The 19,054-nt window shown below is 35.7% G+C and overlaps 1 protein-coding gene across 6 annotated transcripts in view; it reads left to right on the top strand.

Annotated features, from left to right (window-relative positions):
* Positions 1 to 19,054, top strand: part of DMD (dystrophin) — a 1,320,554-nt gene that overhangs the window by 654,843 nt on the left and 646,657 nt on the right. For all 6 annotated transcript variants that reach the window (XM_075774516.1, XM_075774534.1, XM_075774546.1 and 3 more), the window contains 2 exons: positions 2,273 to 2,467; positions 14,956 to 15,128. In XM_075774516.1, coding sequence (XP_075630631.1) covers positions 2,273 to 2,467; positions 14,956 to 15,128 — 368 coding nt within the window. The remainder of the gene's footprint in view (positions 1 to 2,272; positions 2,468 to 14,955; positions 15,129 to 19,054) is intronic.

Below are 19,054 nucleotides of genomic sequence, written 5' to 3' on the forward strand. Positions count from 1 at the left end.
GTCCTGTCTGCAGATTTTAATTAATTTTGGCTTGAAGAGTGCTTTTATATGAGTTCTTTGTAGCAGTGATTGAAACCCAATTTTGCCACTACTATAAATAATTAAGCATGACATCCTTGAAGTGCTCACACATCATATTTCCGCTTGACTTTTTCTGGTATCAGGAATTATTTAGAGCAAGAAGGCACAGATTTTATTTTATGTATGCACGTATACATATATGTGTGTACATGTGTACATAGTTATTAACCTAAATTTGGGTTGGGAAAAAAAAATAAAATTGTACAACTATAGAAACTGATTATATTTTGAATGTAACTTTATATAATCATGTGACCTCATTTTGATTGATTAACCTTGCACACCTAGCGTATTTTCCTCATTACTGTGAATATAAATAGTCTGTCTTCTCAATCAAAAAGAAAAATAAAATTAGAGTTAAAACGTTCCTCATGTGTGTCTAAAGTTCTTTGCTGCATGTAGAAGTGTCGCCAGTGTAGTCTTGAGGAATGAAAACATATTGCTGCACAGCTCAGAATCTCCCATTTTCTAATTGGCTGGGACAGCTTTTTCTTTAGTTTTACTGCGGTAAATTGTTATTTTTGCAGAGCATGTGATTCATGAAACATGGAGGCCAAACATTTTTTTTTTTAAAGCAATTTATTTTAAATAATAAGAATCATAGCAGTGATATATTAAGTAAAGACATTTCAGTCTTAGCAGATGTACTGAGAAAGTCATTTAGCAAAGCAAATAAATTTGCATAAGAAATCCAGCAGAACACAAGTCTACAGATAACATTATGGTCTTTATATGTGATATGCATACATCTAGAGTGTCTACATGTATATTTTAAGACTCTAAAGAAAATTGAAGAACCAGATGACTCAGCCCGGTAACTGAGGTGAGAAACATGTCATGAAAGGATGGACAGGGCAAATAGATAAGTTAAAATGAGACACCTTGCTGAGGTAGTATGTGCAAGATATAGATAGTGTTTACATTTTTCTTTTACATACTGTGTAGCTAAATAATGATTTTTTTTTTTTTTTTCTTCAGGACCATTGATCCATTGTCTTTCACATATATGCCTCCAAAATCCGTGATTATCTCAATTAGGACTGAAGCATCTAAATAATATGATTTTTTGAAATAAAGTTTACCAGCAATTGCTTGTAAAAGTTCTTTGAGGTCCTCAATAAGTGAAGTTTATATTTTTGAGAAGACAGACATCAAGTAAAATGGTCCCACACTAGGAATCTTATGTGATGTGACAAAACAAATATATAATAACGTTCTTACAAAATCACAAATAATTTATATCTTTTAAATTTTGCCTTTTCTAATAGAGATGCAGGTGATCATGTATTTGGAGGTTAGTTAAAAGAAGCAATCACTGTTGTCCCTGCTCCAAAGCATACTTTTGGTATTACTTTTTATCTATGATCCATAAACATATCAAATCAGAAATGTAGACAATTTATATAAACAGTCACTAATTTGTCACCTTATACGTCAGTATTTTTCCAAATGCCAGAAATCAACTATCTATTTTCTTGGAAACAAAGTATTCTGGATTTTCTTTACATTTGGTGTATGCATGTGCTTTCAGAATAGGTTGTCTATTTCATATTTGTCCAGATAAAAACACACAAAAATCTTAATTTCTTGAAGAGGTGTGTTGCTGGGACTTCTTTTTGAAATATGAATACATTAAAGATCTTTCAAATCACGAAATTCCAAATTGTACTTTCTAGTTTAAAGAGAAAGGTTTTAGTGTAATGTTGAAAGTGCTGAGTTCACCTAGTTGTTCAGTGTTGCATGTTATTTAAGAAATTGTGTCTATTACAAAAGTCATTATTTTACCTGACACCTTGAAATGATTTAGTATTTTAGGCCTGGCATGCATGGAATTTCTGAAGTGAAGGACAGATTCTTAAAGAGGTGTGATGACTTAAAATGAAAGGGCTACCACCAAAATCTCAGTAACACCGTAATCTCAGAGTACTCTTGCATTTCCTATCTTTATTTCTTTGGAGAGTTGAAGAAGAAAAGTTTGTACACTTTTGCATGGGTTAATTTTAGTACTTGCCATTTCAAACAGATTAGTGAAGTGTGAGTGATCTATATCAGAAACCTCAAATATTTCCTGCATTTGTCCTTAGAAATTATTTTTAATTGTTTCTAGGTGTGCACTGGAAATTGCATTAAGTTATAAGTTTGTGTAGTGTTAAGAAACTAAAGGAAGCATTCTGTTGTATATCTATACTAGCAAACAGTTCATGAAGATACAACTTTTGTGGTGACTGAAACTGTGACTGTGGAAACCACTCATGTGCCTTCTACATACCTGGCAGAGATCCTTCATCTTCTGCAAGCCTTGTCTGAAGTAGAAGAGCGCCTTAATTCTCCTGTTCTGCAGGCTAAGGATTGTGAGGATCTCTTCAAACAAGAAGAGTGTCTCAAGGTAAGATAGAAAGCTTTTCTTACAATGACTGGTTTAAGACATTTTTGGGCTTCTGTATATTGGCAGCCTGCACTCACTCTCAGAGACATCTGCTTTATAAGTGCTTAGCCCCTTTCTGTGATATGTGCATATATGAATGTTTATATATGAAGGTACATCAATGCAAAACATAAGAACACCAAAAAGTTCATTTATTTTTACCTGTTTCACCTGTATTTGGAAGACAAGAGCATTAGGGTATCTGCAAAGTACGTCCTTTATATATCCAGTTATATATTTAAAGTTGTGAATTTGTGGTTAAAGTTTTGTTTGTAATTTGAAGTACTTAGTAAGTAACCCTATCCACACCCAATCTTGGCAGCTTTATTTTAGTGTTTGATTTAAAAATATTTTTTATCAAAACAGGAACAAAACCAAGTAAACTTTATCTGTTCCATTCCATGCTAGAACAAAAAACTTGAAGTCTGATTGGGGAGTACTCTCTGCAATTATTACAGTTTAATTAGCTAAGCAGAAAATATTGTCCAGTAGGTAGGTGATGTAGGTAAGAAAAAGGTAAATCAGTATTGCTGGTGTGACTTTAAATATTACTGCCTGGTTTCTTCATTGCTTGCAACAGTGAAATCCTTCGAAATTGGTGGAATTTTTCCAACACAGAATTGACATAAGAAGAGAATAAGATTAAAGTTGTAAGCCTAAGTAGATGAATGAGTTATCAGCTTTTGCAGAATAATGTTTATGTGAGGAAAGCCTTGTAAAAAATCGTGCTTAAGTGCTGTATATAATTACAGCATTTTCAAATTGTCATCCAGCATGAAGGGAAGACCACATTTCCATTTTTCTGTGACTATTTTGGGAAAGGAAAGGTTTTAACAAAAGGAAACGTTGCCCTAAAGAAGGTAGAATTTGTCTACAGTCAGCTATAAGAAAGAAGCTTAGAGGGAGAATCAGGGCAGGGGCTCTGGTTAGGTGCTTTAAATTGTCCTCTGTAAGAGCCCATTTATCTCTTTCCATAACAGAGGAAATGTAACAAACCCACATCCATATGCTGTTATTAGCTTCTATAAAATCACATCTATTTATAATTCTTATACATGCATAGATCTTATAAATTTTAGGCATTTGTGTATATATATACACACACATATATAGATATTCTTATTAGGTCTTGAAAATTAGGGTGTTTTCAGTTTCCTAGCAAGGCAGTATAGTATGTCTAGTGAAGCATAACATTGAAGTATTGGAGCAAAGGAAGCATATAACTGATAACAGCCCTGTGTGAAATAGCAGTAGGCTGTTTCTTTTACCACTTCTGATTTATAGAACCATAGAATGGTTTGAGTTGGAAGGGACCTTAAAGATCATCTAGTTCCAACCCTGCTGCTGCGGGCAGGGACACCCTCCACTAGACCAGGTTGCCCAAAGCCCCATCCAACCTGGCCTTGAACACTTCCAGGGATGGGGCATCCACAGCTTCTCTGGGCAACCTTTTCCAGTGCCTCACCACCTTCGTCATAAAAAACTTCTTCCTTATATCTAATCTAAATCTACCCTCTTTTAGCGTAAAGCTGTTACACCTTGTCCTATCAGTACATGGCCTCGTAAACAGTTCCTCTCCCGCTTTCTTGTGTGCCCCACTCACATACCGGAAGGCTGCTATAAGGTGTCCCTGGAGCCTTCTCTTCTCCAGGCTGAACAACCCCAACTCTCTCAGCCTGTCCTCGTAGGAAAGGTGCTCCAGCCTTCTGATCATTTAGTACCAGTAGATTAAAGTGGTTCTGAGTATTAAAGCACACAACTTGCCAATGTTATCGTCATTCTTCATTTCAAACAATCCTTTTTGATAGGATGACTCTTCTGTACAAAAAAAGTGATAGATCATGTAAATCATGGCTAATGAACTATCTCTTGGTCCTTGTCTATGAACTTATGTTCATTACTCAGTTGGATGGAAAAACAGTGACCTACCTCAACCTGTTTACTGGCATTTGACTTCCTTTTAGTGCTTCTTAATGCTTTACATTTGGGCTATGTTTATCTGATTTATATCCATAACTAATCTGTTGTTCACCCACATATATTTGGTATTATCAGAGTTGACACCAACTTTAATAGTATTGATTACTGAGGTTACAAGTAAGTAATGCCATAGGTTTAATTTAACTGAACTATTAAATTGTTACGAGATGCATTTGTGGGCATAGTTCCATCTTCCTCCCCAATAAATCTCTTCTAAGAGGCAAAAGGATCTTGAACATTTGTGGGCTTTTGGAAGGGTATAGTTTTGATCAAAGCCTGCTTAATGAATATTTATTCCCAAGGAAAAGCATTCATCATTGTCATTATCCTGCAGTAAAAATAGAAAAGTAGTGCACAAATTGTTCAGCAGCTGGTTGGGAAAGGTTTGAAATTAAATTGTGGTTGATTTTTACCCCTGACAGATTTACATGAATCAAATTACAGAACTGCTCTGAATAGCTCTGTATTTTAAAACTGAGTTTGTGATTATTTTTTTCACTCCCATTCAGAAAGAATGCATTTTAATTAATCCTTAAAAGGAAAAAGAAGTTTATTTACAAGAATCTTTCAGTGGTAACTGCTTTGAACATTTTTCTCCAAAGTAAATATGTATAGTAAGACTTAAACCTGATTGCTCGTTATCCAATAGGATAAATATAAAATAAAAATTAAAAATTGCTTTTATTAATTGTCATAGGTAATTCTAGCACTGACTTTTTGTATCAAAAAGATTTAAAATAGCAAAATACGAGTTTTTGCAGCAAAAATCTGATAACTTCTAACATTTAGTAAATTATAATAGTGTAATGGGCACATTTAGTAAATCTCCTGAAACCAACTCATAGGAATGTTGTTCTCTTCATTTTAAGCTTTAAGGAGTGGAAAAATCAGATAGAGAAACCAAGTCTTGTCTCTTTATTTCATAAAGTCAGCAATTACAATGTTTCCGTTATCCTATTACAAGCCCTTTTAAGTACGAAGATATACAGTACCTCCATTTTTCTTCATCACTGTGTTACAGTATTTAACAAACAATTTAAATATTACAGTTCTGTCAAAGATGAAACTCCAATTGATTGTATGTAAAATGACGGTTCACAGGTCAAAAGATTAGTAGATTTGGCTTAATGATATACTCTCAAAATAGGACAAATTTTATTATGAGCACAAATATTATGGTACTTCTGTCTGCTATTGCTGATGTTCATATTGATGGAATTCATAATCTTTGGGTTCTCCATATAGAATTGGTTGTCATTACAATGCATTTCATTATATGATCAAGTGTAGGGATAAAATGCCTTCATAATTTAGCTAATTATCCTTACTTGCAGTGGATGTTCCAAATGCTTCCTGTCAGTTAAATGAATGTACACATTTGCATATATTCAACTTAATCTGGTTTTAGAAAATTGAGTTATATTGCTCATACTAAGCCAAAGTTTTCTTGTGTCATGATTATCTCATGCAAGCTACTTGTCTTGTTCAAGCTCCAGATTATTTAGTGGGAGGTGTATATGCTGAAATAAATACATTTGTTAAACAGAGAATCAAAACTAACACGTATTTCTGTTTGCAAACACATAGCAAAAATGAATGTGCTAAAATGAAACAACCTACCTGGAATTTAAGAAGTCTAATTTGCATTTATAGCCATATGTGAGAAAATGTTCAGTAGAATTTCATCTTAAGAATCACTGTCATAGTGTCATAGTCATGACATAATTGTGCCTGTTCATTACTTAATTATATTAACTGTGAATTCAAAACTTACTTTCTGAGGCTACTTGCTTTATGGAATTAATACTGCAAACCTGCAGTAGCACTCATATATATTAGGCATTTATTTTTATTGTTTTTTGTTAATATTCTTACTTTTAGCAGGAACATTGTATTGTATAATATGATTATACGTTTAGCTATAATATTTTTCAATGATGTAATAGGTTTAATATGGAAAGCCATCAGGCTTTTTGAGAAAGAAGTTTCTTGTATATGTAACTTCTTGCATAATCACTCTAACAGTTCTTTTTCTAGTTCATCATCTTGTGTATCTCCAATAGGGTCTTTAATTAGTTCATTAAAAATTGGGTTATTTGTTGCTGTTTTTTTTTTAAACTATAGATATTTTCATGCTCTGGGGTTTTTTTTTTTCTCTTCTTTTTCCCTTTGTTTGGTAATTCTTCATCTACTGACAGGTAGACCACTTTTTTGCACAATTTTCTGACGTGTCTTATTTACTGTACACATTACATATTCATGATTCTGGCAGCCAGAATCCCCTTTCGAAATGCTTTATTAAACCAATAACACCCATACCAGATATTGTAACTCATACTTCTATATAGATTTTAAAATTATAAGTAATTTGTGAAATTTTTCCAGCCTTTCATGATTACTAACTGTACTGTTGTTGGTTTTCATGTTAGTACAAGAAGCATGAAATATTGTAAGAAATCTGCTATGCATATAATTATAAAGCATCATTCTACAAATGTTTGGATTGCCAAAATTATATTTTTAATTTTACACATTGGAATACATATTTGGTGTATATTAAGTGATTCTTATCAAGAAACATCACCTAACGTGATATTCAGAGTAGTTTTCTGCTGCAGCTCAGTAAAACCCAATTAACCATAACTTACAACTGAGCGTAATCAAATGCACTCTCCAAATAGATCTGTCAGTAACACAGTGTCAGTAACAGTGGTGGTGCACACAAATAGCCAAGGAACTGATTTTTTTACAGAAAGTTGTCTTTCTCTGGCAGATAAAGACAAATTTCAAGTAGTGAAAATGAACTGGTGTTTGTGTCTCAAGCACTCAGATTTCTCTTTTCAAGAGCAATGAGATGGATCATTCCCCAAAGGCTACTGTCACTTCAGCTGCTAATGATTTTCTGTTGTCCTTTTTTCTTAAAAAAATTAAGCTTTGTGCACTTCTGTTAACCATGTTACAAAATCTCCCAAGGCATTGTTGATAAATAACTGCTTGAAGCTACTTTCTTCAACATGAAAGATAGATGGGGTATGTGTGTGAGATACATGGGTTTGCACATACACATATAAACTTTTTTTTTTCCCTTGGACACTCTAATGTTATCCAGTTGTGGATTTCATTTATAGAAGGACAGCTGTATTATCTTTCTTTGTCTGTAGCAGCTGTGCTCTAAACAAAAGCAAAAATGTGACATATAAATCAGAAATTATATGCCTGCTCATAGACCACTAATTCTAAACATTTAGGGATATGCCACTTATCAGTTCTGAAGTGCATAGATGTATTTCATCTATTTTTAATATTTAGAAAATTGACTTGGTTAAAAAAATACTATTTCAATATATGTAGATACATATACTACTCTTCATTTGATTACTTAAACATGTCAAACACAATAATTGCCTTCTTGGGTGGATGAGCTGAGCTGATATGCAGACCTTCTGAAAAGAAGGCTACTTAACTTGAGTGCTTAAGTGTGTGCTGGCAGCTTTTAACATTTAATTACATTTTCTTGTGTTCTTTAAATATGTAAAATTTCAGTCATGGATGAGGTTTTATGCCTCCTTTATGTTCAAGGAATATAATCTTGGAAGATTTTGAGGTATTTTATGTTTTTATGGGCAATATTGCTTATATTCAGATTAATAACATTGAATACCTTAATTATCCATGGTCTGAGTGTATCAAAACAAGATTTAGGTAGACCTGAGTAAGGAATACTGAGTGTGAGACATTATGCTGGGAAAATCAAATGAGGTTTGTTAAGCAATGACACAGACCCTCTCAGCTGTTGCTCTAAATGATAGATTGCTGACAGAAGAGGAAACACATTCCTTATTGTGAATCATCCCAGAGACAAGACGTCTGCCATTCTCTTTTTATTTATAAGAATTTCCTTTAGTCTACTAAATGGAAGTCATTTTTCTCAGGACCTATTGATTCAAATACCTAGTCATGAGGGACTTCATGGAACAGTTTTTGGCAAAGAATACTATATTATAGTATTTGCAGCCCTAGAGCTTTAGGAACGTGGAGTATTTTTTTTCTTTTTTGTGTGTGAGGCTTTTTGTATGCAATTATTTCAGAGCATTACTGGCTAATTTTCATAAGGATTTTGATTCTTGTATTTTACAAAATAGTAAATACAGTCTAATAACTTTAATTGGTTATAAAATGACAACCACATTCTGTCACTTAGAGGCATTCAGATTTTAAGTGCATGTTGTTTTTAAAATATTTCTCAAGTAATTTGGAGGAGAAAATGATTTGTATAATTAGCATTATCTCCCTGTCACTTCATATTAGTACTACTAATAATATAACAGTACACTCTGTTATACTCATGGTTCTAAAATACTGATTTTAAATCAAATTCATTACAATAAAACTGTAGAACATATTATTGAGACATGCGATGGTGTGAATGATGTGTTTAAAAAAAAATAAAATCCACTAGCAGAACCAGAAGAATTCATAAACGCTGAATAAAAAGGAATTGGTAAGTACCTGGCTATTTTAAAAGTTTCTATATTAAGAAAAATGAGGAGTTGCAGAGTTAGAAGTCAAGTCAACATACACAGAAGATGCATATTAGAATATGAAACTTACTTAAAGAAAAGGAAGAGAGAGATTTTCTCCCTGCAGCTTACTTAGTTCTCCTGCAGCTCCTAGTGGTGACCAAATTATACATACACATGACGTATCTCAGAACCTCAGCATGCTCCACCTGGGTTTACAGGGCTCAGGCTTTTCTCTTGGCCATTGATCCAGGGAATGGTTTCTGACTTGGGAAGTAAAGGGAAATTAGAGGACAGGAAATGTAAATACTGACATGCCAAACTTTTGAGTTTTTGTCTTTTCCACATTTTGAACATGTGGAATTCTAAGCTTTCAGTTTGGTTTTGCTTTGTTTTTTGGGGGGTTGTTTGGTTTTGTTTGTTTGTTTTTTCCCCAAATATATATTTAGAACATTATTTTTTAGTTAGCTGGACAACATACATAAACACTTAAGTCCATAACATGAAATAGATTTCTTAGTCCATGACTTAAATTCCTGTGCCAGAAAAATAATTTCTAGATACTTAATAGCAAATCATAACTACGTTACTGTCTGAATATAGTGTTATATTCAGAACATACTCTGTCAGAACACATGACAGAAGACAATGAATCCAAATAAAAATAAAATAATTCAAATTTTCTAGAATTTCATTGCTTTGGTAATAGCAATAATGTGGAAAAATCTGCTGTAATTATAAACCTTTAACTTTTGATTTATTGGTAATTTACGTCTTATCATGGTATTTAAAATATGTATGGCTTATTTCCTACTTCTCTTGGGTAGTAACTGTTGAAGGTGTTTCCATGTCTTCCTTAGCATATTAAGGTTAAAATCAACATTTTCTAGCCTTTCTGAATGTGTCATAATAATTTTCAGATTTAAAATATCTTTTTTCTTACATTACTCTGCAATGTATTTTAATGAATTATAGATATGCAAATTAAAAGTCCATTTCTGTTTCTTGCATTATTTACTTTGTGCAAAAAGCATGTAAGTTAACATATTTAGACTTGGAAAATTTCCCTGAAAATCATGTGTTGGAATAATGAGTAGAAATATGAGGTAGCAGATTCCTCAAGCCATTCTCTCTTCTTTACAATTTGATTGACTTTGTGCATCTGGCTTAATTCTTGTTTACTTTACTTGCTAAATTCTAAGTGTAGCACTATTCATTTTATGACTGACTTAGCTCAAGAATTGTAGAATATTTAAAATTAAAATAATTAATACATATATAAATAAAAATATGTAGAATATTTAAAAAGTTTATTCCATCAAAAAATTGAGGACAACTCCCCAAAAATTTAACAAAAAGTGAACCGGAGCTGTGATTTTTAATTTTTTATTAAGTGGGTATTATATCCAGGATATAAAGTTCAGGTATCATTATTTCTGACAAAGAATGATTAAAAAGGAACAGACCCCCTCATCTTATATTCAGTAATATAAACCTTAAAGAGGTAAATAAAATCTTGGTGTGAAGTTTTCATAAGTAGAAGTAACCTTTAAACTACATTTAAATAGTTACAATTTGTGATTACTAGACTCCTCAAATAGTTTTATTTTTATGATAAAAGATTATAAATGTCTTTTTCAAATGTATTATTTGAAATTTTGTTGCCTTTAAAATACTGCAAAGAAAAGCAACAAACTATTACAAAAAGGAACATTTTTTCCTAGCTGTAAGAGATGCTATCACAAGAATGTTCTCTGGACTTCAACTTGTATAGTTGAGGTTATTCCAATAACCAGAAGTTTGCAGGATTGGACCTCTGTTTCATCCTTTTTGTAATGTGTTGGCATATAAATGAGATACTTGTCCTTCAAATTAGGTGAGCCAAAGGACACTGGACAAGCAAAGTTATCCTTGTTTACCTAGTTGTAGTTAAAATAGATGAAAACATGTTTTATCACACTAGGTTTTTTCCAAAATTGAATTGGCTAGCTGTCTCTGGCTGAAACTAATAAAAGACAATTCTACTTTTCATTTGTGTTACCAAACACAAGCTATATATTTGAAACATAATTTTTAGTGGGGATGCAGGGAAGGCAAAACTATGTGATGGAATATTGTGCTTGTCAATGCTTAGTACAGCTTCTATTTTCTCTAACAACTCCATTGGACTGCATCCATGTAGACTGGAATTTGTGCACCTGAGTAACTACAGCATTCTTCTTCCTAACCACTCATGGGGAAATAAAACACAGCTGTTCAGTGCTGACTTTCCATGTCTATCTGAATCCATATGAGAGAATGGCTGAGGGACTCTGGATAGATTCATTTGCCATGACAAGAATAGCAACATATTGAGGAAGAGCCTGTTCATGCTAATGGTCTTTTTTCCTCTATTTCTGGTACATTATAACCTCCAAAATGTCTCCTATATTGCTTCAACTTTGAAGCCTGCTCTTCACAAATGAAGGAAAGGCAAATCTGATTTTTTTAATGCATGGTGAAATAGAACCATCAGATTCTAGCTACCGGGTTTAACCAGACTGTTACAGACTGTTAGGGGACAATTTCAATTTTCTATTTTTGTTTGGCTTTCTACCATTCATTATTTTTTCTGCTTACTGCAAAATAGCACAACATCCTTTGATCCCTGCCTCCTTTCAAAAGTGCTGGTAGTGTGAAAGAGCTTCTCACACACAAACTAGCAATTTGTACTTCTCAAAGCTCTGTCAAATCAGCACTCTCCCTTATCTCTGGAACAAAGTTGCAGAGTTGTGTGGAGCAACTGAAGAATGTTTTTCCGTTAAACAAGGCTAAGAGTCTTTGGTCAGTTGGTCTGATAAGTTCTTAGTTACAGCTTCTCAGTATTCATTCTGAGGCTTATGTATTTCAGAAGAAATAAGAGATGAAAACACAGCAGAAGTTATAGGTAGTGGTATTGGAACTTTAGGGAGTTTTGAAGAAACAGTCAGAGAAAGGTTTCCCAGAGAAGTTGTGGATGTCCCACCATTGGAAGTGTTCAAGGTCAGGACAGATGGGACTTTGAGCAACCTGATCTAGTGAAAAATGTCTCCATGGCAGGGAGTTGGACTAGATGGTCTTTGAAAGTTCATTCCAGCATTCACCATCAGGCTGGATGGGGCTCTGAGCAACCTGATCTAGTTGAAGAAGGCCCTGCTTATTGCAAGGGGGGTTGCATTAGATGAGCTTTAAAGGTCCTTTCCAACCCAAACTATTCTATGATTCTATGGTGAAAGCTGAATATGCCTGTAGATTTTTATCTGGAGGATATTCCTTTCTCTGTGCAGCGGTTTCAGTGAGACATGTATGTGCATGCCTGTATTAAGAATTCATTAAAATGCAGGAATAGTAAGAAATGGCTAAATCTTATGATGTTGAGTGGAGTAGCGAGACGTTTATTTTTACACGGCTATTTGAATACACCTGTCTCAAGAATTTTCTGAGGCTTTTAGTGGCTCAGTGGTATTTCAAATCCTTTGTCTAGTTCGGTACAAATTTTTGTGAGCTTTGTTTGCACCATCCATATTCTTGTTTTGAATGTACAAAATCTTGTAGTTGTTAAACTTTCATCAGAGGAAAGGAGAAAATCTTAACTTTAAAAACTTCAGAGAAAGAAAGTCTAACTTTAGACTAAAACCAAACTGATGCAGTTATCAATCCAAAACATTTGAATTCTTTCATGCTTGGCTGTATTCAGGCAGCAAGAGGTATAGTGTGAAGTTGACCATTGTAAGGATTCATGGCCATAGCTTTTCAAAAGAATGGTATTCATTTCACAGAGGAAAGGATTTTTATTTGGTTGAAGGAAATCAGCAATTGTGACATGTTCTTGCTTTACACTGATATCTTGACTAGTCTGGAAGAGAGACCATCCTCCTTCCAAACACAAATACCACAGAGAGAAAAATAAAATCCCCAGAGCAGCACGAGTATCATGTGCCTTGTCACAGTGAGGCTGAAAGAGGCCACCTACAAGAAATGGAAATGAAAATGTAAAGAATTAATGATTGAGTGCATTTCAGAAACATTTGTTTTGTTTATGTTTCCTCTCTGGTAATGCTACAGATGATGTAAAGAAATGACAGCTGTATAAACCAGTTGCATAAAAAGCACGTTTTTCCTCCCAAATGTGCATTTATTTCTCTGTTTCTGACACTTATAATGCAGAGCTGAAAAGTAAGCTTGTTTATGCAACTTATGGGTTTGGTTGATTTAAAAAAATATTTGTGTTGTCTTTTTGGTAAAGAATAAGGAAATCACAGAAGTACCAAATTATGCCTGTTTGGATAGTAGACTGAAATGTGACAGAAAGTGCTCTGCTTGAGGATTTCATTACATCAGTCCTGATTCACAAGGAGGAAGTCTCTAATTACTTTTTGTTACATTAAACTCTTTTATCCTTAAGTCAGCACACAGTTTATGACAATATCTTTCCTCAGCGTTGGGTTTTCTAGCAATTCAGTCATTCAAATGATTCTGCAAGATTTAGCAGAAAGAGAGGGGATGAACACTACCTGGTTTACAGAATAGAAATAACAACATGTTTATGTATTGCTTTAGAGAGCAAAAAGAAAACCTGTATAATTCGGTCATGGAACTGAATGGATTGATAAATGGATGATTACTGGTCATTGACAACGTATGGAGTTTTAAATGCTTTCACACATCTTAAAGATGTTAAAAGTCCAGAGTAAATTCAGGTTTTCTTCCTTTTGGTCTTCCAAAGGCATGTGCAGTTAGGTAGATGTACTGTGAAGTATTTTGTCTTCTTCTTAAGAAGAAATGGGGTTAAACCAAATGTAACCTTGGTGTAGAGGAATTAATGAGTAACTGACATCAATAGCGCTTTGCTTCCCCTCCAGCCATCACCTTTCTCAGATATAGTTTATTAAGTCTTCAAAGAAAGGATGGACATTCAGTCATTATTACCCAGTTATTGGAAAACTGTTACTATTGTCAAAGCTATTGTTGACTCTCTTGAGGGACAAGAGGCCTTGCAGAGGGACCTGGATAGATTGGAGCACTGGGCTATGATTAATGGGATGAAATGTAACAAGTTGAAATGCCAGGTTCTGCACCTAGGACACAGTAATGCCAGACACAAGTATAAATTGGGAAAGGAGTGGCTCAGAGCAGCCCTGCAGAAAGGCATCTGGGGGTGCTGGTCGACAGCACCTCAGGGTGAGCCAGCAGTGTGCCCTGGCAGCCAAGAGGACAGGCTGCACCCCGGGGTGATTCAAACACAGCGTAACCAGCTGGCCAAAAGAAGTTGTTTTCCCACCATATTCAGCATTGGTGCAGACTGACCTTGAGTTCTCTGTGCAGTTCTGGGGCCCACCATTTCATAAGGATGAGAAGGTCCTCGAATGCATCCAGAGGACAGCAACAAAGCTAGAAGGAATGGAGGAGCAGCTGAGGACTTTGGGCTTGGAGCGAAGGAGGCTGAGGGGTGACCTCATTGCTCTCTACAGCTTCCTGAGGAGGGGAAGTGGAGAGGGAGGTGCTGATCTGTTCTCCTTCGTATCCAGTGATAGGACGTGTGGGAATGGTTCAAAGCTGCTTCACAGGAGGTTTAGACTGGGCATTAGGAAGCATTTCTTTACCTGGAGGGGGGTCAAACACTGGAACAGGCTTCCTAGAGAGGTGGTCGATGCCCCAAGCCTGTCAGTGTTTAAAAGACATTTGGACAATGTGCTTAATAACATGCTTTGACTTGGTCAGCCCTGAATTGATCAGGCAATTGGACTAGATGATCATTGTAGATCCCTTCCAACTGAAACAGTCTATTCTATTCTATTCTATTCTATTCTATTCTATTCTATTCTATTCTATTCTATTTGCGTTTTTCCACTCTTTCTTTTGCTTAAAATTTTTTTTTTTATTTATAAAAACAATGTTTTCTTTTTCTTTTCTAAAATCTTGATATTACAGAGCATTAAAGATAGCCTGGGGAGACTGCTGGGTCACATAGACATTATTCACAACAAGAAGATACCAGCTTTGCAAAGTGCTACCCCAAGGGAAGCGGCAAATATACAAGAAAATCTGACTCAACTTAATTTCCAGTGGGAGAAAGTTAACAAGATGTACAGGGACCGACAGGCGTAAGTAACTTTTAAAAATTGTTATTTCTGATGGCATCCATTAGTATTTGGCTTACTGTTGGTGGTTGTTTCCTCATCTTCTTTTTGTGGAAATACCTTTTAAAGTTGCAAAAGATACTTTTTTTTATAACTAAGATAAAAAGTTTATAGGGAATTGTAATTTAATTTATGAGCATTTTTGTGAAATGGAAAATATTTTGACCAACTGTCACATGCATTAGACCAAAACCTGGCATGATATTGCATACATATTCTTATGTCATTATAAAAGACAAATCTTTACCCTGAGCTAGTATTAGGCATTTACTCTTTTGTATCTGTGCTATTGATTTAAAAATCTGAATCTGTGATGGGTGCATCAGAGTAAAATGCCTTTTAATTGCAGAGGATTTACTAGTTTGAGGAGCAGTTCTCACTTTACGTCTAAGGAACACAGCTAGAATTGTTAGCAGCTCTAAATCCAGTGTCAGCTTTTTATAAGTCTGTATATTAGATATTATACTGCAAGGCAGAACATCAAGAGAAGTACAAATAGACATTAAAATTATAATAAATAAAGCTGTGATCTCCTACAATATCATATAATACTTGTTGTTGTTGTTGCTGCTGTTGTTGTCATTATTATTATTATTATTATTATCCTTGTATAATATTTGTGGTGGTTTTAATCTAGGAATTGTATTATAACGCAAAATGTAGCCAAACCTATTTTGTTAATTCTGGCATGGCTCATGTTAGCAACACAATAGAGACTAGCAATCCAGTAATTTATTTATACTCTGTAGTAGATATCTGCTGTTTAAAATTTTTGGCATTGTACAATAAAATAGCTAGGTTTATATTTCCTCTTTTTTTTTTGTTTTTAATTAGATGATATATCAGATGTTACTGGCAGTGATACAGAAATTTCTATGATTTCTGTGATATACTCTTTTTTTAGCATGAGTAATTTAAAAGTTAACATATAAGTTTGCCTTAAATAAAAAGTCATAGTTTCAAGCATTTATTGAATTACCATAGAAAAGTCCTTGATAATTCTTCTGAGAATGTGAACTATTCATTTGATACTGAAAGAACTTATATGTATGTGGTGGGTTGACCCTGGCTAAGGGCCAGGTGCCCACCAGAGCTGCTCTATCACTCCCCTCTTTCATTAGACAGGGGAGAAAAGGTACAACGAAAAAAAAAACTTACGGGTCGAGATAAGGACAGGGAGAGATCATTCTCTAATTATCATCACGAGCAAAACAGACCGAACTTAGAGAGGGAATTCATCTAATTTATTACTAAGCAAAACAGAGTAGAGGAATGAGAAATAAAACCAAATCTTAAAAACACTTCCCCCCACCCCTCCCATCTTCCCGGGCCCAACTTCACTCCCGGCTTCAACCTCCTCCCCCCCCAGCGGCACAGGGGGACGGGGAGTGGGGGTTACGGTGTTTCTGCCGCTTCTTCATCCTCAGGGGGAAGACTCCTCTCATCATTCCCCTGCTCCAGCGTGGGGTCCCTCTCACGGGAGACAGTCCTTCACGAACTGCTCCAGCGTGAGTCTCTCCCACAGGGTGCAGACCTTCAGGAACAGACTGCTCCAGTGTGGGTCCCCCACGGGGTCACAAGTCCTGCCAGCAAACCTGCTCTGGCGTGGGCTCCTCTCTCCACGGGGCCACAGCCCCTGCCAGGAGCTTGCTCCAGCGTGGGCTTCCCATGGGGTCACAGCCTCCTTCAGGTGTCTCCACCTGCTCCGGCGTGGGGTCCTCCACGGGCTGCAGGTGGAATCTCTACACCCCCTCATCCTCCCTCCATGGGCTGCAGGGGGACAGCCTGCTTCACCATGGTCTTCACCACGGGCTGCAGGGGGATCTCTGCTCCGGCGCCTGGAGCACCTCCTGCCCCTCCTTCTGCACTGACCTGGGTGTCTGCAGAGTTTCTTACACCTTCTCACTCCTCTCTCTGGCTGCAAAAGCTCTCTCTAACTGTTTTTCTCTTTCTTAAATATGTTATCACAGAGGCACTGATTGGCTTGGCCTTGGCCAGTGGTGGGTCCGTCTTGGAGCCGGCTGGCATTGGCTCTGTCAGACACAGGGGAAGCTTCTAGCAGCTTCTCACAGAAGCCACCCCTGTAGCCCCCCCGCTACCAAAACCTTGCCACGCAAAACCAACACAATGTATGACTTGTTCCATTCATTGAAATTGTCCATTCATAGGAATTTTACAGAATTGGATCTTCAGACAATGTTGAAAACTTGACATTAAAAGTTTCATTTGTTATGCTGCACCAAAAGACAATAGATTGAAATTTGCTAGAATATCCCTTTTTACACTACACATATGTTTAGAAATATCCCTTATCTCAGAAACTGTTCTTAAAACCGTTATAATTGTTCTGAAAAAAAAAAGAACTTAATGTCCAAATAATTATTGCATTGTATAGTAGGAAGAGATATAAATCTAAACATGTAAGTAGTGACTAGAAGAAAAAATATACTCCTGTGGGCTTAAGCTGCACTGATTTTGTCTTACAATCCAAGCCTTGGTGACTTTTGTGTTTTCTTTGTTTAGAAATATTGGTCAACAGCTGCCACTCTGCAGATTTGTGCAGTCATATTATTTCCACTGTCAGCATGTCAGTAGTTTTGATTTTAAGTTGCTGGAGAGAGAGAGAGAGAGAGAGAAATTTTTTTAAAATAATAATCAGAGAGAATCATAGTATAAAATATAATTCAGTAATCTTCTTGTCATCTTTATTCATCTCAACATTTAGCGTGTAAGAAACTGAGACAGGTTTATAATCTGGTAAGGTTTCCAGGTTCTTCCAAGCATAATAGTTTTTTAAAAAATAATAAGCCTGGCCCTGGTGTAGTAAGAAAGATTCTTTTATTTCTCACAATGCCGTGTACAAAAATGAAGGCTAAGTTAGAAGCAGATACTGGAGCCAAGCTGCTCACATGGATAATAAAAACAGGAGATACTTGATGTTGCACTTTTCCCTGAGTCTGGCTTTCCCCAATCTCTTAGTGATATAGTAGACTGAGCTCTGAGAAACCTTTAGAATCTCCCCACATGCATTTTCTACCACTGGTGCATAGCAAGGAGAGCAATGTACTGTTAGCTGAAACACCAGCACTGTTAGTGGCACCAGCATTGCCACTCAGTCATCCCTTATTTAGACTATAGTGATATTTAGCCAGCAGCGGAAAGTATTCTGAGGTGAAATGAATTAATGTTTGTCAAGTATTTTGAGGTCATCAGATAAAGGCACTAGAGAAGTGTATAGTGTGATTACTCTCCAGCTGGTGTTTGCCTGGCAGAGTCATCCTCTTTTAGCATGATGGATAGCAACTCAAGGTTATGATAAGCTTGACTGCTGTCTGGAGTCACACGCCTTTCTCTTTCTTTTAAATCTTTTGTCTGTGGTGTCAGTCTTACTGTGTCACTGTTTCAGTGTTTTTGTTCGAACTCTGAGATGATGCCTATAGCTTCTGCAGTTTTGTGAGGTGCACTTGGACTGCACACGAACGCTAGGGAGGAGATGAAGGAAGACAATATGGTCTTTAGCATTTTGCTTCTAGCAGTTTGTGTCTGTAAGGGCTGAAAGTATCAGTGTAAGTCTGCCCTTGAGACATGGATGAAGCTGTGTTTATGAGATATGCTATTGATGATGTTTTAGGACAGTTTTGGAATTATTATTGGAGCTCTGTCTTGCTTTCAAGGGAATATATCTAAGTCAATGTGAGTATTCCATGTTTGAAAGGTTACAGAAACATATATGCTATACTGTCTTCATATTGGAGTATTGGTTAGGAAATCAAAGGGTTATAATAACATGGAAATTATTATTTACATAAACGTAAAGTCAACTATCTCCATGATAGATGGAAGAACAAAACAACTTGCCTTACCCTTGTAGTTACTAGAAGAGAGCTTAC

The sequence above is a fragment of the Balearica regulorum genome, chromosome 1 (genome assembly GCF_011004875.1).
Source record: "Balearica regulorum gibbericeps isolate bBalReg1 chromosome 1, bBalReg1.pri, whole genome shotgun sequence".
Lineage (NCBI taxonomy): Eukaryota > Metazoa > Chordata > Aves > Gruiformes > Gruidae > Balearica > Balearica regulorum.